At 32.1% G+C, this 19546-nt stretch overlaps 2 protein-coding genes across 6 annotated transcripts in view; both read left to right on the top strand.

Annotated features, from left to right (window-relative positions):
• Positions 1-1767: 1767 nt before the first annotated feature.
• LOC117337609 (transcription and mRNA export factor ENY2) lies at positions 1768-11179 on the top strand. The gene is made up of 5 exons (XM_033898670.1): positions 1768-1819; positions 3324-3404; positions 4208-4278; positions 5128-5202; positions 6062-11179. Exons 1-5 carry the CDS (start codon positions 1812-1814, stop codon positions 6136-6138), a joined length of 312 nt encoding a protein of 103 aa, XP_033754561.1. The 5' UTR covers positions 1768-1811; the 3' UTR covers positions 6139-11179.
• Positions 11180-12752: 1573 nt separating this feature from the next.
• LOC117337607 (altered inheritance of mitochondria protein 44-like) overlaps positions 12753-19546 on the top strand; it is a 36525-nt gene continuing 29731 nt past the window's right edge. Inside the window, exons 1-2 of one of the 5 annotated variants that reach the window (XM_033898665.1) lie at positions 12753-12958; positions 15347-15570. In XM_033898665.1, the coding sequence (XP_033754556.1) occupies positions 12937-12958; positions 15347-15570 (246 nt within the window). In that variant the 5' untranslated portion in view covers positions 12753-12936. Of the gene's footprint in view, positions 12959-13054; positions 13457-15346; positions 15571-19546 lie in introns of those variants that run through there. The other 4 variants (XM_033898664.1, XM_033898666.1, XM_033898667.1 and 1 more) reach the window with 4 other exon arrangements.

The raw sequence follows: 19546 nt of genomic DNA, 5'->3' as shown, positions 1-19546 counted from the left end.
ACCTGGTTTTAGTCACAACTTACGACAAATTCTATTCGCCCATGGGCTATTACGATACCTACCCTCTACATAAAGCTGGTGAGATGACAGTCGTAAGTTCGAAATAAATTTAAGATATATTTCTGGAATAGACTTTGTTAAATAAAATTGTAACGTACAGTTATCAATAAGGAATTTATACGAAAAGCATTTTGACGACATTTCAACAAATTCATTTCTAGCCTGAATAAAATTATCTATCAGACGCTGCTTAAAACAATGTAAAAACACCATTTCATTATCGACATAATGAGTAAACCAAACATCACCGAAACCAGAAGACAATAATGCATTTCTAACCGAGTTTACAACGCCAATTACAGCTTCTGTGATTACAATCATACATTTCGTCATCAATTGACTTTAGAACACAATTATCATATTTGATTATTTTCAGACAATATTTGATAATTCGATATTTTCTGGTTATATGTAGAGGCAGGCGTCCTAATTCAGTGTAAACCATAAAAGATGGCGTACTCTTCTTAACAATAAATATTCTTTAAAAAAAATTAACATGTATAGTTTCTCTACTTATTCCGCAGCATTAAAACCCAGTGTTTCGCAAGCATAATTAAGAACAGGGGATACATACACATCAAAAACACTCAGTTTAGATTCTACATTGGGGGACAAAATTAAGTTATTACAAAATGTATACGCAAAGCATTATACATACATTTTCGATTGTTCCGCGATTGTTGCTTGCGCTTTTGTAAATCTACCATTAAATTTAAACAGAAATATTTTTGCCTAGGCAATATTTTATTAATTATGACATCCTTCCTGCGCCATACTACTTATCTTGGTGTACTATGATAGTACACCAAGATAAGTAAATCTGCCAACAATTTCTATTTCATTGTCATTATAATAAAAACTCTCACTAACACGTTATTTTCCGCCATTTCGGAATACAATAATTTTTGTTTTCTCAGTATTAACGGTAAGCTGCCATTTGTCACTGTATTGTTTTAGGGAGTCTAACATTTTCTGCAAACCAGAAGCAAATTCTGAAAAGAGGACAGTGTCATCTGCATACAAAGAGATATCTCTCAAGAATAAAGCGTCACAGGAGGTGTTGATAAACTCATTTTCTAAATCATTTTGCACATGGAGTAAAGGTAATGCCTTCCCAATCAAATGTTTGAACCTTAATTGGTCGTCCTGTTAAAAAAAAATGCATAGCGATCCTTTCCTACATCCATAAAGTACAAATCTCATACTTTGATTTTGCTAAATTATCTAGATTATCTATCATACAATGAAATAAAATAAAAATAAAAATAACACTAGACATCTAGTCTAGATCTAGACTAGACCTACCATGTTATGGAAGTGATTCGGAAGCAAGGGTCATAAATTAAGAAAAATAATATCCAATCACAACTTCCATTTTTCATTCACATTGATTCAAATTTTTATTTTTTTCCATTCGCTTTACCAAATTTCAACGAAATTTAACACGTGGAAGTGATGCAATCAGGTGATCCTTGAAAATGTAGATCTGTCAAAATTTATTTTACGGGAGGTCACCAACCTTATGACCTTATGCACATCTTGCAAAGGACAATCAAATACATGTAATGCTTAGGCCTAACCTTTCATTCAGAATTATATTTCACGGTAAATCATTTTCAAATTTTGATGTTCGAAAAGTCTGTTTTACTTTTGAGATTTCCCCTTCAATACCGGAAGCTTAAAGCGTCTCTATGATCCATATTTTGAACCAATCAACATCGTGCTATTATCGGGTCAAAGAGGTCACCACCATGGCGGAGTAAGTAAATATTTTTTACACGTTTTCGCCCAAACTTTGAATATTACCGATATTTTATAGAAACCTGAACATCTAAAGGTCTGTTTTATCTCAATTTAGTAACTGTCAAACCATTATGTGTGTTTTACAGTTTAACACGACCCACAAACAGAGGTTGAATATCGCATTCATTGAACAGTATTGTGATGTTGGGATTTCGGAAGACATAAGTTAGATGTCTAGGACATATTCTTGGCGTAACAGCACTTAAAATCCAAAAATAATTACTAATAATAAGTATGTGTAGGATCCCAAAATAGCAAATCACGGTGCCAATTCTTGATAATTATTCTAAGGTACGCAATTCATGTCAGAAGTATAGGAAACATACAGTCGGAACTGGACAATCATTACTGTAATATAAGCTAAGTAAGACACTGAGAACTGAATGTCAGGGTCTGCTTCCATATGGCTCGAATCCTATGTAAGTTTAATACATTCTAACATGCATATGTGCCTTATTCAGGGCATCCATTTGACCCTCGATTTTTAGCATTTATTATTTCTAAAGTCAAATCACTATTTTTCAGAAATTTAAAGGGTCAAAACCACAGGTACTTGGGGTAAGAAATTATACTTGTATATAGATCTATATACTATATAGCCTCGAATTACTATTTTATATAGTAATACGAGGCTATGTAGTATATATATACAAATATAATTTCTTACCCCAAGTACCTGTGCAGGGTTTTCCCTGGGACCCTCAAATTTAATAAATTTAAGAGTCCTGGGACTCCAATCACAATTAATATGTAGTAAAACTCTACCAATTTTGGGAGTCCTTTGGCAATTTTAGGAGTCAAAATGCAGGTTTTTGCGAGTCAGGGAAAACCTTGCCTGTGGTCAAAACATAACTAATCCTTTCAAACCCAAAAGTCAGATCTCATTTCCAAATCCAATACATTTTTTTTTATCCAAGATTCATCAGTATTGTTTTTGTTCTATTCTGTCATGTCAAGTGTTACCAGAATGCCTTAATTCTTTATTTTCGCTGGTATATATATCTGTAATATATGGAACTCTGCTGCACCAGGTTGTATGTGCAGATTCCCTTGAGTCTTTCAAGATCCAAATTTGCATATTTGGTGGTCCATAGAAGACCAATGATGCTGTTTTTATCCCAATTACTTAAAAGAAACCACTGACCCATGATTTAATCGAAACTGTGATGATGGAATCTGGCCAATCTGCATACAATAACGGAAAAGAAAACCCCAGATCATGAAATTTTACATACATGTCGCTTTTAACTTAATATTAGTCTTGTCACTTCTCATGATTAAATGAAGAAAACTAAGGGAGTCATCATTGCTTATTCCAAGAGGACATATCAGGTTCTGAATTTCTGTAATTTTTGTCATGTTAATGGCACAGTTTTATCAATATTATGGTTTCTTTAAAAAGAATAATATAATTATGTAGATAAATATTCTGATGACTAGTGCTGTGATTATAATTGCAGCCCACAAGACAGGAAAATAAAGGATGCACAAATGCGAGCAACTATCAACCAGAAGCTGGTGGAGACCGGTGAAAGGGAAAGGTAACAAGTTTCAGATGTTATGTTGAACAGTTCTATCTTTTCATTATCACAATCAATGTCAACTAGTTCAAATTACTCACCCCAAACAACAGTGTAACATGTTATTCTGGATTCAGCTAGACTGTTGCCATTTTCTTCCATCTATCAATTGTAATCAAGAAAAATTGATCTAAGTGGCTATACTGTCCCCTGTAAATCTATGTCTGAGCCATTTTTAGTGACCAAGGTAACAAACCAATTTTCACGAAACAAAGCAAAGTTCAAGCTAATCAATGGATCACTCAATTTTCACTCTCAATTTTCACTCCTGTTTAATTTACCAATCAGACATAAGCAGGTATTGCATCACCTGAAGTATTCCAATAATCAGATAAGGTTGTTGTGTATATATGTACTTGTGGAATAACATTTAATGGTTTTGAAATGAGACCTCTAGATCTGCAAACTTTAAATTTTATCTATGCAAGCAGGTGCTGATGAATTTTTTTTCTTGACATGATCACACATTAATTAACATATATATATATAGCCACTGACTTACCTATTAATACTCTAGAGAGTTACGGCCCCTGATATACCAGTCAATTTCTAAAATTTCAAACAGATCCCATTCTATAATCAGTTCAAACTTGGATGTTTGAAAAATAATACCTGCATATTCATCTCATATTTGTCAAAGGATGATCCTAATTACTTCTTGACCATATTCTGTTATCATAACAACTTTTGAAAGAGTTATTGCCCTTGATATATTGATAAGTCATGTTATGTCATATATGTATGTATTTGTTTTCTATGTACAGACTAAAGGAGTTATTGAGGACAAGACTTATAGAATGTGGATGGAGAGACCAACTTAAAGCCCACTGTAAAGGTAGGTCTACGAACAGCTGTCACTAATAAACCCAGCACATTATTAAATTAAATTAAAATGGCACATTGTAATATCGTGATGATTTTTATGAGGACTTAATTCATTGTTTCTTTAACTTGGTAATTCTTGTTTATCAGAAGAAAAGCAAGTTGACTGTTTTCATTCTTTATGTAATTAATGAAAACTCAGAAGTTGGGAAGTCTATCAGGGCCATAGGCCTAGACGCATAACAAATCGTAATGGCCCATAGAAATTTGAAAGTCGCATAGACAAAGAGAAAATGACCCATAAGAATGTTTAAAACAGTTGTAAAAGGCCCATATCTAGAATTAAATCTATGTTCCCTATCCCTGAAAATTAAACATATCCAAATGTTATCATTTTCGTAAGATATATGTGAGTTTTTGATCCCCAGACTGCTTTGAAACACATTTATGTTATGAGATCGGCAATTATTATCTAGTTGTGAATTAGCTAAGGAGGGATAAAGCTTTTTATTTGTATGATCTTTCATGACTGTATGTTGACTTATTGTCATCATTATAGCAAATAGCAAAGACTTTGATAATTCAGGCTTCATACATTGGTCAAGTATGAAAATACCCAAAGCAATTTTGTGCAAAGGTCAAGGTCACAGTTACTAATACTATAATATTTATAGAAATCACTCTTAAAGACTTCATTTATAACAAATTTTGATCAGATGTTTGGTTGAGGATGAGAATATCTCAAACAAATTCATGTTACATGATTTGTATAGTTTGTGATGACTTGATATTAAGCTTGTTTTACAATATGATCAGATGTTTAATATTATGTAATGTATCATTTTTTAAATGTTTATTTCAGAGGTTGTAAAAGAAAAAGGTCTGGAGCATATCACTGTGGACGATTTAGTACAAGAAATTACACCGAAAGGAAGAGGTATTGAACCGTAATAATTGACTGGTCCCTTTGTCAAAATAGTTAGGCGACACATATATACATACATTGTCTGTGTAGAAAGTAACATTAATTTAAATCATTGTGATATCTCAATTCATCAGTTTGAAAATAGGAAATATGTATTTCCAAACTGATGAATCTTATTGAAGACTTTTCAATAATAAGGGTATGAAACGTTCAGTAAACATACAAGATATTGTTATTATTAGAACATTTAAATACAATTTGAGAGTTAGATACAGTAAAGTCTGTTGAGTCAAGAATGAATTAAACTAAATCATACAGCTGTTTAGTGCCTCTAGAATCCATCAGTGAGGCTGAGGGTCTGAAGTTTATAACTACATCCCTATGGGAGGTGGTGGGGAAAATTCAAAATAGTTTGAAAGAAGTGTCAAAATCTGGAAAGGGAGGTACAAAGAAAGATAATTAACCTGTACGGTTTATAAAGTAAAAATTCACAAATCTCAGTACAGTATATAGCATGAAATGTTTGGTGTGTCTTAAGCCCTGCTTGTTTAAGATAGATTTTCATTAAACGTTCATCAAATTATCTATACAGACCTACTTTTCTTTGCTTTTCTATGTTGAATTAGTCAATATTAATGATATAATATTCGTCCTGATCAAGCTTATTTTAAACAAATGCCTCTCTGCTTCAACTCTTTTGAAAAAAAATGGCCTGAGAACCAAGCAGTTAATGTTTTTTGGCCTTTCTCAATCATCTTAATTCTGAAATCTTGGAGTCAGTCTTAAATGTTGGATCAGTATACCCAGTACTATCCTGCTTATTTTGAAGGAGACAACGTAAAATATTTTCTTTTTTTTTTCCATTCAACAGCTCTTGTGCCAGATGATGTCAAAAAAGAACTACTGCAGAGAATAAGAACATTCCTAGCTGACCAGTCCAACATCTGATAAGTGTCAATCAAGTCTTTAGTATAGCAATGAGAAGTGGGCCAGTCAACAGAAAGTGTATAGAGTGCGAGAACAAATTGTGAATGATTTTTAAGATGTCAAAAATATTGCTTACTTAAAATGTTGTAAGTCATTGTTAAATAGAATATGAAACGGATGAATTATGATTAAAATCATGCTTTTGACCTTATTTGATGCATATTTTATACATATTTCAATATTTTTGTTTTGTTTTCCAAAAGTCATTGCAGCGATTAGATGCTATGTATATTGAGTACGGCAAAAAGGCTAAAAAATGTGTATATTTAGGGTAACACATTGAATGAAAAAAAACTAGGGTAGGTAGGTTTTCGTGATCAATTTCTGATTTTTTTTACACAGTTGTCTAAGGGACGAAAGTCCTGACTGTCGAAGATGCTCATTAAAATTTTAGGATTGGTACTTTTGGCAGTAAATGAAAGGGTAGATTATGTCATTACCCTTAAACACACATGTATTTATATTTGGCCTAATGATGCATCTGGTTCAGAATTTTCATGATTGCTATTAGATTGTACATATCATGTTGAAATCCAGTCGCATGTAAATAAAATACCTCACGATGGGCAGGGTGCATGTTTGTGAGCGTGGTATTATAGGTGTCGCTGTATTTGTTCCATTCTGCAAGTGATTGGTAGCAAATTTTCTTGATCTGAGTTTTGTTTTCATAAAGCCATTCTGAAGTTTTGACATAATCATATGTTCTAATTCATTTTAAAAAGAGCTTCTTGAATAAAAATAAGAAATATTTTATGTTTCTCTTAATATGTAGACAAGATTTGTAGCTATTATGTTATGTTTCACTTTTTGAAGCTGTAAATCTGAATAAAACGTTGGCCGGAGAATGCACACAAAATGTGTTTTTGAGAACAATGGCAGATTTATGTATATTTGTTCACAGACAGGATTCTGCATTCCTCTGACATTTAGTCAAACTCTAACTCTGGGTTCCAGTGTGTACTGTAAAGCTACCAGAGTACTATAAATATGGAACATTTAGTTTGATTTCATTTTGAGAAGGATTCCAATTTTTGGCAAATAACTATTTTTTGCTGTCAGATTAAAACAACGAGAAAGCCAGGTTCAATACTATTTATTTAGAAATAAAACTCTTTTTTTTTTCAATATTTGACATTATGAAGTGTGAATGTAATGATATCTAATCACTTGTGGTATTTTTATTGTACATTTGTAATCATAATGTATGTCGTTTGATGCATCGCACAAAACGGTTTTGTTTACTGATGAATACACAGGAACATTCCGAGTGAATTTATTAACTCTAATGGCTGAAGAGCTACTTCCTGTTGATTTGTATATTCCTTCCAGTCCAATTATATAGAATACTCGCACTAACACACAGTAGATGTTTAATTTTGTCAGGAAATGCTGTAAGCACAAATGTCTTTATAGTAATTTTTGTTTTTCGCACCTTTGAACTTTGATTGCACTTGTTAAAATTCCTGTATTGTTTTTTGTGGCAAATATTCTTGTGCACAGATTCATCAAGAGGCTGATCTGGTAAACTTTGGTGATGTGCCAAAAATCATGTCATTGTGCTAAATTTGAGCACATCACTATAACCACGCCTACATTTAGTGTTTCAATGAAATCCCTGCTAAAAGATCTCCTTTTTGGGACAACTTGTATCTGTAAAAGTTTGGAGTTTGTAGTTTTGAAAGAAAAAAAGCCACACTACACAAAATTTCTATAGAAACTATTGTAGCCTTTTTTTTTTTTATAGCACTTTGACTTAGCTATGTAGGTCCTGAGGATCTAACACAGTGAAAGTGCAGAGGAGACCATATCAATCTGTCTCTTATAACAACTTACTAAATTGACATTTTTTTTTACATTTATGAGTAGATGAGACTTAATGAAACTGTCTCAGACACCAACTCATTTAGATAGCTTTACAAGTTTTTATGCTGTAGAATCATATGAGACAGTATTAATCTGTCTCACATCTGGCGTTTAGATAATTAATTTATACAGTTTTTTAACCATAACAATGGACCTAAGTAGATGAGACCAATCAAAAATGTCTCAGGTACTGTCTAATTTGACAGGTAGCTACTGTATTTATCCTACGAAAAGCCCAAGTCTAGTGATAAGCTCAACCATGATTTTTTCAGTTGTGTAAACTTCTATTAAATACTGTTGGGTTTAAACATATTTTCATTTCCTTGACAAATGACAAAAAGGATTAGGCACAAGTTCTTACAACTTAGTTAGCCTTCTCCTAATTTGGATGTTATGTGACTGTCTTAACATGTACATTTATAAAGAATTTTAAGTAAATAAATTGAATTAACGAAATAGTATGTTGACAGTTATTTCTCTATACCCTGATACTCCAGAGACTATTAACCAAGGTTATCAGACAAAAACATTATGTAATTGTCATTATCATGTAACTACTAGAAACAGTTTGTATCCTTAATGGACTTTTATAGATAGGTAAGAGTGAAAATACTGTTTCGTTGTCAAGCAATAAGACTATAACCTATGAGGAGTCTAAGTTTATGAATTGATCCCCTGGGCTTATGGTAGGATAAATACAAGATTGAATCCTGATGTCAAATATTGTTCTGTGAAAAATTTGTGTTGTAATCTTACCATGTAATGCAGGCGTTTGCCTCCAATATTACTTTGCTATAGATAATTTGTTTAGTCATTTAACAGGTAACTTTACTCAATAAAGGAAAAACAATTTTGGGAGAAAAAAAGATTATACTGCTGATTTATCATATAAATTAATATTAAAGGTAATAATTTGCTAAGAAAAAATATATTTGGGGTAAAACCTGTTTGATATTATTATATTAAGGAGAAAATTTTGAGACAGAACATAACTTAAAGCTAAAGTATGTATACTAAATGACAATGTTTTACATTTGTAATTATGTGTATCAATGATGGTATGTTGTATTAGTTGCCATTCCTTCCAATATATGTATAGATATAAAATTATATCTGTAAATACATAAAAAATAGATATGTACAATTGTGTATAAACATTAAAGTTATATGTCGTTTTACTTTGTAAAGAGTTTCTGTCAAAAACCTGAAATTACCTTTGGTAAGTTGGTGATGATGCATTGAAAGGTTTCTTGAAGAATTATCTGACTACAGGAAGTTATACATTTTTTCGTCAAGGGAAGCAACTCTAATACAAATGGCTGTATAATACAAAGTGGCATATAACCTTAAACCTATCTGTATTTTTTCTTGTTTGACTGTCAGTACGATAATTACTGATTGATTTAGAATATGGCTCTTCTTTTTAATGCACACCACCAATCAGATTTGGTACAAAGTTACTGGTACATAATTGTACCCAAACAGTACATTTGAACATTCTGTGACATTTTGTCATGTGATCAAATCCGAAAACTAGAAATTTGAGAACATGTTTGTTTAAATTTAAGAAACTATATTCTTAAACATTTGTGTACCGTAATATGTATGATTGTGCAATTTGGCCATCTCGGAAAAGAAATCAATATTGCTTTGATTAATAAATTTTGTAGCAAGACTTCAAATCTGAATTATCCATTCACAATATCTCAGCAAATTATGTCTTTTTTTTATCATTGAAGGTGATACAATTGCCTTATTTTCAAAATTATTTTCCAATCACTCGAAGAGGTAGAGTCTTCAGAAGGATCTATCGACGATGACTAAGGATCAAACAAGTCAAACTTCATAGTCATTTACATAATTATGTAGTCAGATCATTTCTATTGGTCAAAATAGTCAGTTATATTTAGAAATTATTTTTGTAAGCATATTTATATAATTACATTTGTTAATTTGCACATGAAGTTATGAAGTTTTTGTTTGATAAGAATAACTTTTACCGTAGTTTGGATTGATACTATATCATATAGTGTAGAAAACATGAGTATGAATTATTTGCACATTAGTAGCTATTCATTAATACAATGTATTTTTGAATGATGATGATCATATTAAAGAAAGATATGCAATCAATGCCAAAAAATTTCAAAATGAAAAAATACTTCTTTCTTTTGTCATTGATAATAAAACTCATGATTTTGCTTTATAATTTCTTCAGTGTGGCCTGCATGACTTTGTTTTTTGTGCCATTTTTTCATAAAACTTTTTTTATTTATTGATTTTCTTTAAATCTTGCATTTGAATATTGGAGATTGTTTTGTAGAATTCTAAAAGAAACACCATGAGTTATGATAACAATGATATCAATTTATCAAATCTAAAATTGAAATTATGGTTCTAATATTAATTTGAAAAATATTTGTATTTGAAAAGCTAAAAAAAGCAAAAAAAAAAACAAAGTGTGGTTAACCTTTTCTATACTAAATGAAATAGATTTACATGCATATTTTTCTACTAGATTGCAGTTAGAAATAAATATTGTATTTCTCTGCAAAAAAAAGAAAAGGGAAAAGAAAAACAACACTTCCTAACAGATAAGCCTCCTTCATTTTAGCAGAATCGTCAGTTTAGAAATCGGCCCTCCCCAAACTTTAAAACTTTTCTTGGGGACATGGCTTATTTGTGGATAAATATGGCAAATAGAGAAAAAACCAGCCAATTTTCATTAATTTATTCAATTACACATCTTTGCAATCACTAAATGGATTGTCATCTCCTCTAACTGAAAACAAACTGCCATAGAACATCAAAATATCTTGGTGGGGAACACAGAAAATTTGTCTTGAGTTATCTCCCCTCGTACCTAATATAAATGTATAAATTGAAATGTTCAGGGTATCAAATAGTTCGGGAATTTAAGTGTTAATATTCAGGCTGAAGTAAAAAAAATTCTCAGAAATATTCTTCATTATTTTTGTTATACAATATATATCATTTCACATAATATGTGTACTTCTATTTAAAGTGTTATATCAGCCCTTTACAACATATTATATACATGTTGCCTTGGTTAATTATAGTGAAATGAATATGTCACTTAATTGTCTTATGTACAAATAAATGATCACATTATTGTAGATACATGTTTCCATTGTTGTGTTGTATTACAAGTACATGAAATCACATCTCGAGCCTCCATTTTAAATTCAGTTAATTCAAAGACTAGTACTACATGTACTGACCGATACTGTATAACAAGAAATATTTGTTGTATATAAACTTTCGTTGTTTTGGTGGTTGTTATTGAACCACGATTATAAATACAACAAATATTGTTGTATGTGTATAATATTGTTATATGTTATTGTTTTGTGTGGGCTCACATATTTTTGTACCAAAGAAATAATTTGAAAGCTCTAAACCACGAGAGAAGGTATATACACAAACATTTTATGTTATACAGTACAAATGTATAATGAATTCAGCATTTTGTTTTAAAAAATTAAAGAAAAAGACCAGAAAAAAATTGGTTAAAAATCTGTCCATCTGATTTGAACCAATGAATGGAATCTCAACACATGTGCTTGGAAATGTCCTTCATTCTCGTTGTTCAAGATTTAAAATTGTGGGCATATAATGCTGTAGACTCAATCCAGAGGAAACCAAGTTAGAGCTAAGAGGTGCATAGTGAAAAAAGGAACATTATCAGTTAATGACACATTAATGATTTCTCCCGTAAATTGTTCTTCTCTCCTCTCAAACTTATGTTGATATACATTTTGTAGATCTACATTCAAGGATATACAAAGTCTTCAGGGCTGACTTTAGCTATGAGATTGTAGCTATGGACGACAGATGGACGAATTCTGAGAGGATGGTGGTGGTATAGGGTAGGCAGGGTATGAATATTGTTTCCGAGGCCGACTCTCGAGGAACTAGACAGGACTTAAGTTATATTTTGTTTGTATTGGTCAATTCCTATAGTTGTAAATCTTGATGGATCAACCATATTTGGAAGTTTGTCACAACTTTGTATTAAGAACTGGAGTGGTAGAGCCAAGAAAGGGGCAATGAATTTAACCTAAAATGGCTGATAATTGATTTTCACTCTAATGCCACATGACTTCTTGCTCACAGAGCATGAAGGAATTTAAGCAAAGGATTCAATTAATCCATTTGTTTAAGAAAAAAAACTGCAGACCTAGTGATTTTATTTTACTTTGACAATTAAAGAGTGTCAAGTCCTGTACTTATATCTGAAGGTCTGACCAGATTTATATCTGATAGCCATGTTTCATTTAAAAAGTGACCACTTTATTTGGCCCTTTTTGAGGTTCTGCTAGCTGTCAGCACCATAACTGATTGATGTTCTCATCTTTAAACTTTTCTGTATCAAAGGATTTTAAACCAAATTGCTGCGCTCTTCATTGGTGTAACTTGTAAATTAACTGTTACATACAGCACATTACATGTATATAAAGTTATGCTAGAAATACAGGCCCAGTAGGCCTTTTCCTCATTGTTTTGGCGGTTTCAGTTCAGGAACAGAAATAAATTCATTTTGAATACATGCGATGCCTTTTTACTTTAATCTTATTACCGGTATTTATTTATTAATTGTTAAACAATTAGATATCTACACAAATTTTGAAAAGTTCTAACAAACACAGACTGATTACGGAAGTCATCTAAAAATAATAACTGCTCCCTTCACCACAGCATGGTTACCGTGACGTCACAAGTACACAAAAATGGCGACCATGTGAAGCCAATGTGCAAGTGTCAAGAGCGGATTCGCATAGTTTTACTATGTAGAGGTGTTTATTTTAGTAAAACAAATACAAAACAGACATAATGTTATAGGGATTCAAGATGAAATGCGGATGAGTGGACAATATGGAAACGCAGAGAAACTATGGTAAGTGAAACAAGATCGTACGAATGTGTGCGATAGCAGACGATTTTTTTCTAGCACTTTGCCGTTGTTATCGTCGCACCTGGCGATTAATGGACTTTTTATGCCCATTTGATGGGCACTTTACATACGGCTTCTGGTGTTTGTGGAAGTAAAATTATCAATAACACAAACACTGTTATCAAGAGGTTAACACTACAGTGTCAATCACGATAAAATTTTCGAAGATTATTGGTTAGGAATCGAATGGTTAAATTAGATTACAGGCGTATCGTACATACTCTACTTGGACCCAATTTGCTGTAGACTCACTACCTTTATTCCAAGATATACATTTGGTTAGCTCTGACAAATAAAATGTGGTAGTATACTTTAAACTTGTATACTACTCTCTGTTCATATGTGGATTACAATAATGTCTTTAAAGTAATGTCCAGAACAATATGAGTAAGTATATAGGCCTGGAGGAAGTGTTCACTATCTCAACACCTTATCGGACTGGTAAGTATCAGACCTTTGGTGTTTGTTCTCGTGACTGGTAATGATTACAATGATTTGAGGTTTATTGTTTTATTGGTGATATCAACTTCTCAGAACACAAATTATTAGTTTTTAAAAGTTTTTAAAAATGAAAGTTATTTAATATGCAGACCTCAGATTTATGTATAAGATACTACTGTACACTTTGTTTATGAAATATATTAAGATTTGTTTGATCAGATAATATAAATCTCAGATAACACAAAAAATGTTTCAGGAAAAAATGGAGTGATTATTTTGAGTGTGGGAAAAAGAAATTTAAAAAAATGCCAGGAAAATTTTGCTCTTAAATGGGAAACATTCTTACATAGTTTAAATTATTGTTAACTTGAGTGATCTGGAAATATTGGGCAAATTATAGCAAATTTTCTGCAATTGCAAATTGGGGACTGCATGCAGGAATGTTTTTAGTTCGCGAGTAGCAACATATGAAATTGTTGAAATGTCAGGTATTAAATTTAAATGATATCTTAAATGCTGTGTGGAAAGTTTTATCATAAATATCTTTTATTCAATTTAAAGACATATTGACCCAGCTCACTGCTATTTTATCATCTTGTGATTTTTTCAATATAACCATTTTCCATGTTCCCAATGATCAAGTATACTCGCATGTAATCCTCTTACCCTTTTATTGAATTTTCACTGATATGTAATCCAATTTTGATTATAGTCATTTCTGGCATAGAACCAATATGACTGCAAGTCATTCAACAACCAGAAAAAGTTGTGATAACTTTGAATGATTAAATAATTAAAAAAATTACAACTTTGAAAGACGACCATATGACACGATATCTAAAAGAGCCAACTTCACATGTACCAACATTTCTCTGTGAGGAAACCTAATATATACATCAATTTGATATTATTGTACGTAGTCAGGTATTGCAGTATATAGATCTTAAATGGTTGTCCAGAACTGTTCTTATCAATATTATTCCAAAATAGATTAGTATTGAATTTGAATATTGATAATTCAGCACTGGGGGCCATATCATATTTCAGACAACCTTGAAATTTTCACTTTATCGCTAATTTTATTTTGACAATAGTTAAAGCACTATGTATACATGAATTATTTTAACAGCTGGGGCCAATTTTTTTTCAAAATATCTACAGAAAAGAAATTGATTATTTTCACACAAACCTATATAGTTAATAGGTTGCTAGCACCTGATTTAAAGAGGTAATTACAAATGTATTACAAATTTTTAGTTAATATGATTTTCCCCTCCAGTTTATATGCATTTACGGGGCCGTGGTGGCCGAGTGGTTAAGGTATCCCGACACTTTATCACTAGCCCTCTACCTCTGGGTTGCGAGTTCGAAACCTACGTTGGGCAGTTGCCAGGTACTGACCGTAGGCCAGTGGTTTTTCTCTGGGTACTCCGGCTTTCCTCCACCTCCAAACCTGGCACGTCCTTAAATGACCCTGGCTGTTAATAGGATGTTAAACAAAAATAAACCAAACTAAACCAAATATGCATTTACAGTGATTGTGATTAAAAAGTAAAAAAAAAACGTAGTTATAACAAATATATATTTATATTTAATAACAGCATAATCTATCTCAAAATGAAAAAATACCAATATGTTAAATGAATACATTAATTTCCATTGGCTGAACATCTGGAGCTACACATTGTATTATGAAATTTATGTCCTTTTTAGTTCAAATTGTGGATAATTATTATGAAATCATCATTGAAGTTGGTGGGATTTTTCAAAATCTGCTTGTATGCTAACATTTAAGATATATAAATAATTTTTTTTTATTTCTTTATATAATATGTATATCAAAAGTTAATCTGGAAGCTTGTGTAAATATATATTTCTTGGGTTTTTCAGATGTTCAGGCTGCGGAGCGGATATTCCGCAAGGTGGTTCACCCAGGACTGGACTCCATGCGAATTGTGGACAGGAATGGTGCACCCATTACCAGTGCCCCATCTGGGTACACCAATTACCTAAGAAACAAGGCCTTCACGCTGAGTCCGCGAGGCGTACCCACAAGGATCTCAAACCATGTCTATAGTGGCCAGCACACACACGTATCCAGATACGGCTCATCGGTAAGGATTACACAGCACATGTTAACGGCTCAAAGTCAAGGTTAATTGCCAAGATTAAGAGGCTAATTTTGAGGTTACAACAATGACTTAAAATCAATGTCTAAGAAGTAATGTCAAGGTCACGTCTAAGAAGTAATGTCAAGGTCACACCTAAGTAGTAATGTTAAGGTCACACCTGAGTAGTAATGTCAAGGTCACATTTAAGTAGTAATGTCAAGGTCATGCCTGAGCAGTAATGTCAAGGTCACACCTAAGTAGTTATGTCAAGGTTACATCTAAGTAGTAATGTCAAGGTCACACCTTAGAAGTAATGTCAAGGTCACATTTAAGTAGTAATGTCAAGGTCATGCCTGAGCAGTAAAGTCAAGGTCACACCTAAGTAGTTATGTCAAGGTCACACCTAAGTCGTAATGTCAAGGTCACACCTTAGAAGTAATGTTAAGGTCACACCTGAGTAGTAGTGTCAAGGTCACACCTAAGTACCCAGTACAAGTAATGTCAAGTTAACACCAAGGGGTTTTCTTTTTCTGTTTGGACAAAGGTATTTTGATCATATTTGGTTTACAGGATTATTTTGCAAAGGTAACTTGTTTATATTACCTATCGCTGTGAAGGCAGAAGGGAGTCGCTGTCCAATAGCGGAAGTCAGAATCGGTGACTTGCAACTGAAATTGCTTTGCATTAGAACCAAAAGAAAAAAGTTGGTTGAAGAAATTATTAACTTTATTGTTTGGTAATGAGATGTAGGAAAATATTTGTATTAAATAGAGCTTAACAAGAGTCTTTTGCCATACTTATAAACACTGAAATATCCAGGTATGAGGTAGGCCCTCATGGCCTCTTGTTTATGAGGCACTGACAACTGGTTATTTTTGTGGGGTGGTATTGTTTGAATTTTCTAGGTAATGTGTCCATGAATGTAAAATATCATATTGCAAAATTTTCATTGTCATTATTTTTTTTTTTTAATTCCAGTCAGGTGCCAAAATATATTGGTTTGGTATTGGTTAAGAGAGTGTTATTTTATACAATGATGTTGACAGGACATGTACTTAAAATGGAACACATTATTACCAAGCCCTAGTGTTTTGCTAAGTATCTGACAACTGTCCAAAATATAAATAAAATTAACATCACAGAAATTAAAATCCACAGTTTTGGAAGAAAATTGCAAAAAAAATCCACCCACAAAAATGACCATTTATACAGTAAATTTATCATTGTGACGGAGAATGAATGTCAAAAGTTTATCAGCTAGTTGTATACAATACATTTAAGTATCTACCTGTGAGGTATACCAGCAATAGAGAAGCAAAAATTTCCATTATACCATATTATGAAATTTCCGGGACAGCTAGCACAGAGAGCAATTGTCCATCCGCCAATTCAAGTTTATTGAATTTCCATGTTGCAGCCTCCGTATCTATTGTCCTATAGAATCCGTAACTGTTTTGTCTTTTCTCAATAACATTCTGATCAATACTTTCATACATACTAAAACACTTTCACTGTGAACCACACGATGATTGTCTATAGATTTTGAGATGCAAAAATGTTTTCTTGACAATGCAAAAAGCACGTGTTTGATGATATGACCGTACAATGCAAACAATTTACGACATGTAAAATCAATTAATGTCTCGGTTTTTCTTTTGTTTGAAAATTGTGCTGAGCTAGAAACAAATTCCAGACAGGATTTTGATCAATATGTAGGCTGTTTGCTGTCCATTGAATTTGAGGTTTGACCTAAATACCCGATAGTTAGCTAGACTTGTAATCAAGCAGGATTTTTCTGAGGCCTTTTTGGGCCAATAATTGGAATAAACAATTACATGCTCAACTATCCAGAGTTTGTAGTCTTCTTATGATTTAAAACACAATTTGCTTCCTTATTAAAAATGTTCTCTCATTATAAAGATAAAATGATCTTATCGCAAATTGACGAAAAAAAACAAAAAACACCAGAAGTAGGTCACTGTGACCTTCATAAATGACAAAACTTTAAAAAAAAACAAAAAAACCCATGTTACTGTACCTAGTAAGGATTCGTGTATCCAGTTGGTCAAAACTTAAAATGAAAGTTTATGATTTTTTCTTTAAATATACTTTCAAAATATGAGTAAATCATACTTTTAAAATAGATGAAGTAAAAAATCAGAATGTGTCTGAAAGTTTGATAGATATGAAATATATTTTGAAAGTTTTATATAGTGATTTGTTTAATCAGAATACACTTGGTAACATTGAAATGCTAGCTGTTGTACATATATTAATTAAGAGTTGACAGAAGTGAAAAAATCGTGTGTGTTTAAAAAACTTAAAGTGTGTTTTCAACCATACATATCTGATAGATGCCGATCAGTTTACATTTCCTATACAAGTACATATTACCCTTACAAGTCGATACTGGTAAAAGTTTAAAAAAACAAGTCTGTTATTATCTAGTTTACATTTAAACTTACATTCTATAGGCTTATTTATAACACACACATAAATTTATCATGATAAGCCTCTAAAATCTTTAGTAAAGAGAATTTGCATGGTGCACACTTTTAGCTGTTACCAACATTCTTGACTGGCTATGATAAATTCATCTGAACTTTTACAATGGAAAGTAAAGATTCTGTTAAAATTGTACATGCATGTAGCTTTAGAATTTGACCTCGAAATAATACCATGTATTGTATTTAAAAAATAAGGGTATTTGCATACAAGTAGGCTCCTTAATCCATTACAAAATCATATTTTGTTTGAATTAAAATGATTTACATATATCAAAACATATTGAACAGCATTTTTTTAGGAGAAATTGTTTTACAGTGTATAATACAAAATGTATGAGTTGTCGGGTGGCACAGTGGTAACACACTTTCCTTTCACCAAGGTGGCCAGGGTTCGATTCCCCGATCGGGCGTGAAAAGCTATAGGGTAATCTGCCCGACCACATGGGTTTTCCCCAGGTACTCTGGTTTCCTCCCACAGTAAGACCTCTCGTGCGCTTCCATCCGGGCCAACAAGAGTGATTAATATAAGTTGATACAGCTTGTTTTACAATTGTTTTAAAATAGATTAAATTTGTATTTACATATAAAATGAATATACATGTAAATAATTATTTATTTTTTTTCTCTATTCAAATTCTGATATATCAGAACAGAAATCGAAGTACAAATGTAATCAATTGGTAATCAAAGTGGTTCTAACATAATTTAACCATTATTCATTAACACTTTAATGGCTGTGAAATCCTCTGGCCCTTTTTTGTCAATGACCTGGCGCTCAAACCGATATTTCATTGACATTGACATGGTGCTGACGGATCAGATAAGTCACCCAGATCAGAAAAGCTAGTGTGGCGATGGGTGGATATATGTATCTGATGTATTGTAGGGTAATGAAGTGCAAAATATGGCTGCTGTTTTGTATTATAAACCTTAATTGTGTTTGTGTTGTATGTGGCGTAAGTATCCTGAAATAGCCCTGGTCTGATATGAAACCCTAGATTTGAAGTACAGTATGACAATATATTTTTTTTTATTATAAATAGCTATAAAAATTGGTTGGACTTAAGCATGGGCTTATTGCACATTAAATTTGGTTTAAATATGAGCTGTGTAATATTGGTGTTACACTTAGATATATGTTGTAACGTATTGCCACTGAAATTTCTGACAACTTTGGAATATGTACACATATATATAATTGTAAATGGCTTTAATTTAGGAATTTAATTTTCAATATGTAATAAATTGATTTTTAAAAGTGTGCTGGTAAACTTTTTCCGGTTTAAATGAAATATTGATATCTATATCCGTCAGTAAATGTCTAACACGCATTATTCAATATAACTTTCAAAAGAAGGCGATTTAATGCTTAACTATATATACCCTGTGTATATTATAGAAAAATTGATGAGTATTGACTGTATGACAGTAAATTGAGAGGTCAAAGGTCATGGCAAAGAAATACCTTTTTT

Source organism: Pecten maximus, chromosome 11 (genome assembly GCF_902652985.1).
Source record: "Pecten maximus chromosome 11, xPecMax1.1, whole genome shotgun sequence".
NCBI classification, from domain to species: domain Eukaryota; kingdom Metazoa; phylum Mollusca; class Bivalvia; order Pectinida; family Pectinidae; genus Pecten; species Pecten maximus.
Note: the sequence above shows the minus strand (reverse complement) of the source record. Positions and strands in the feature narration are given on the sequence as shown.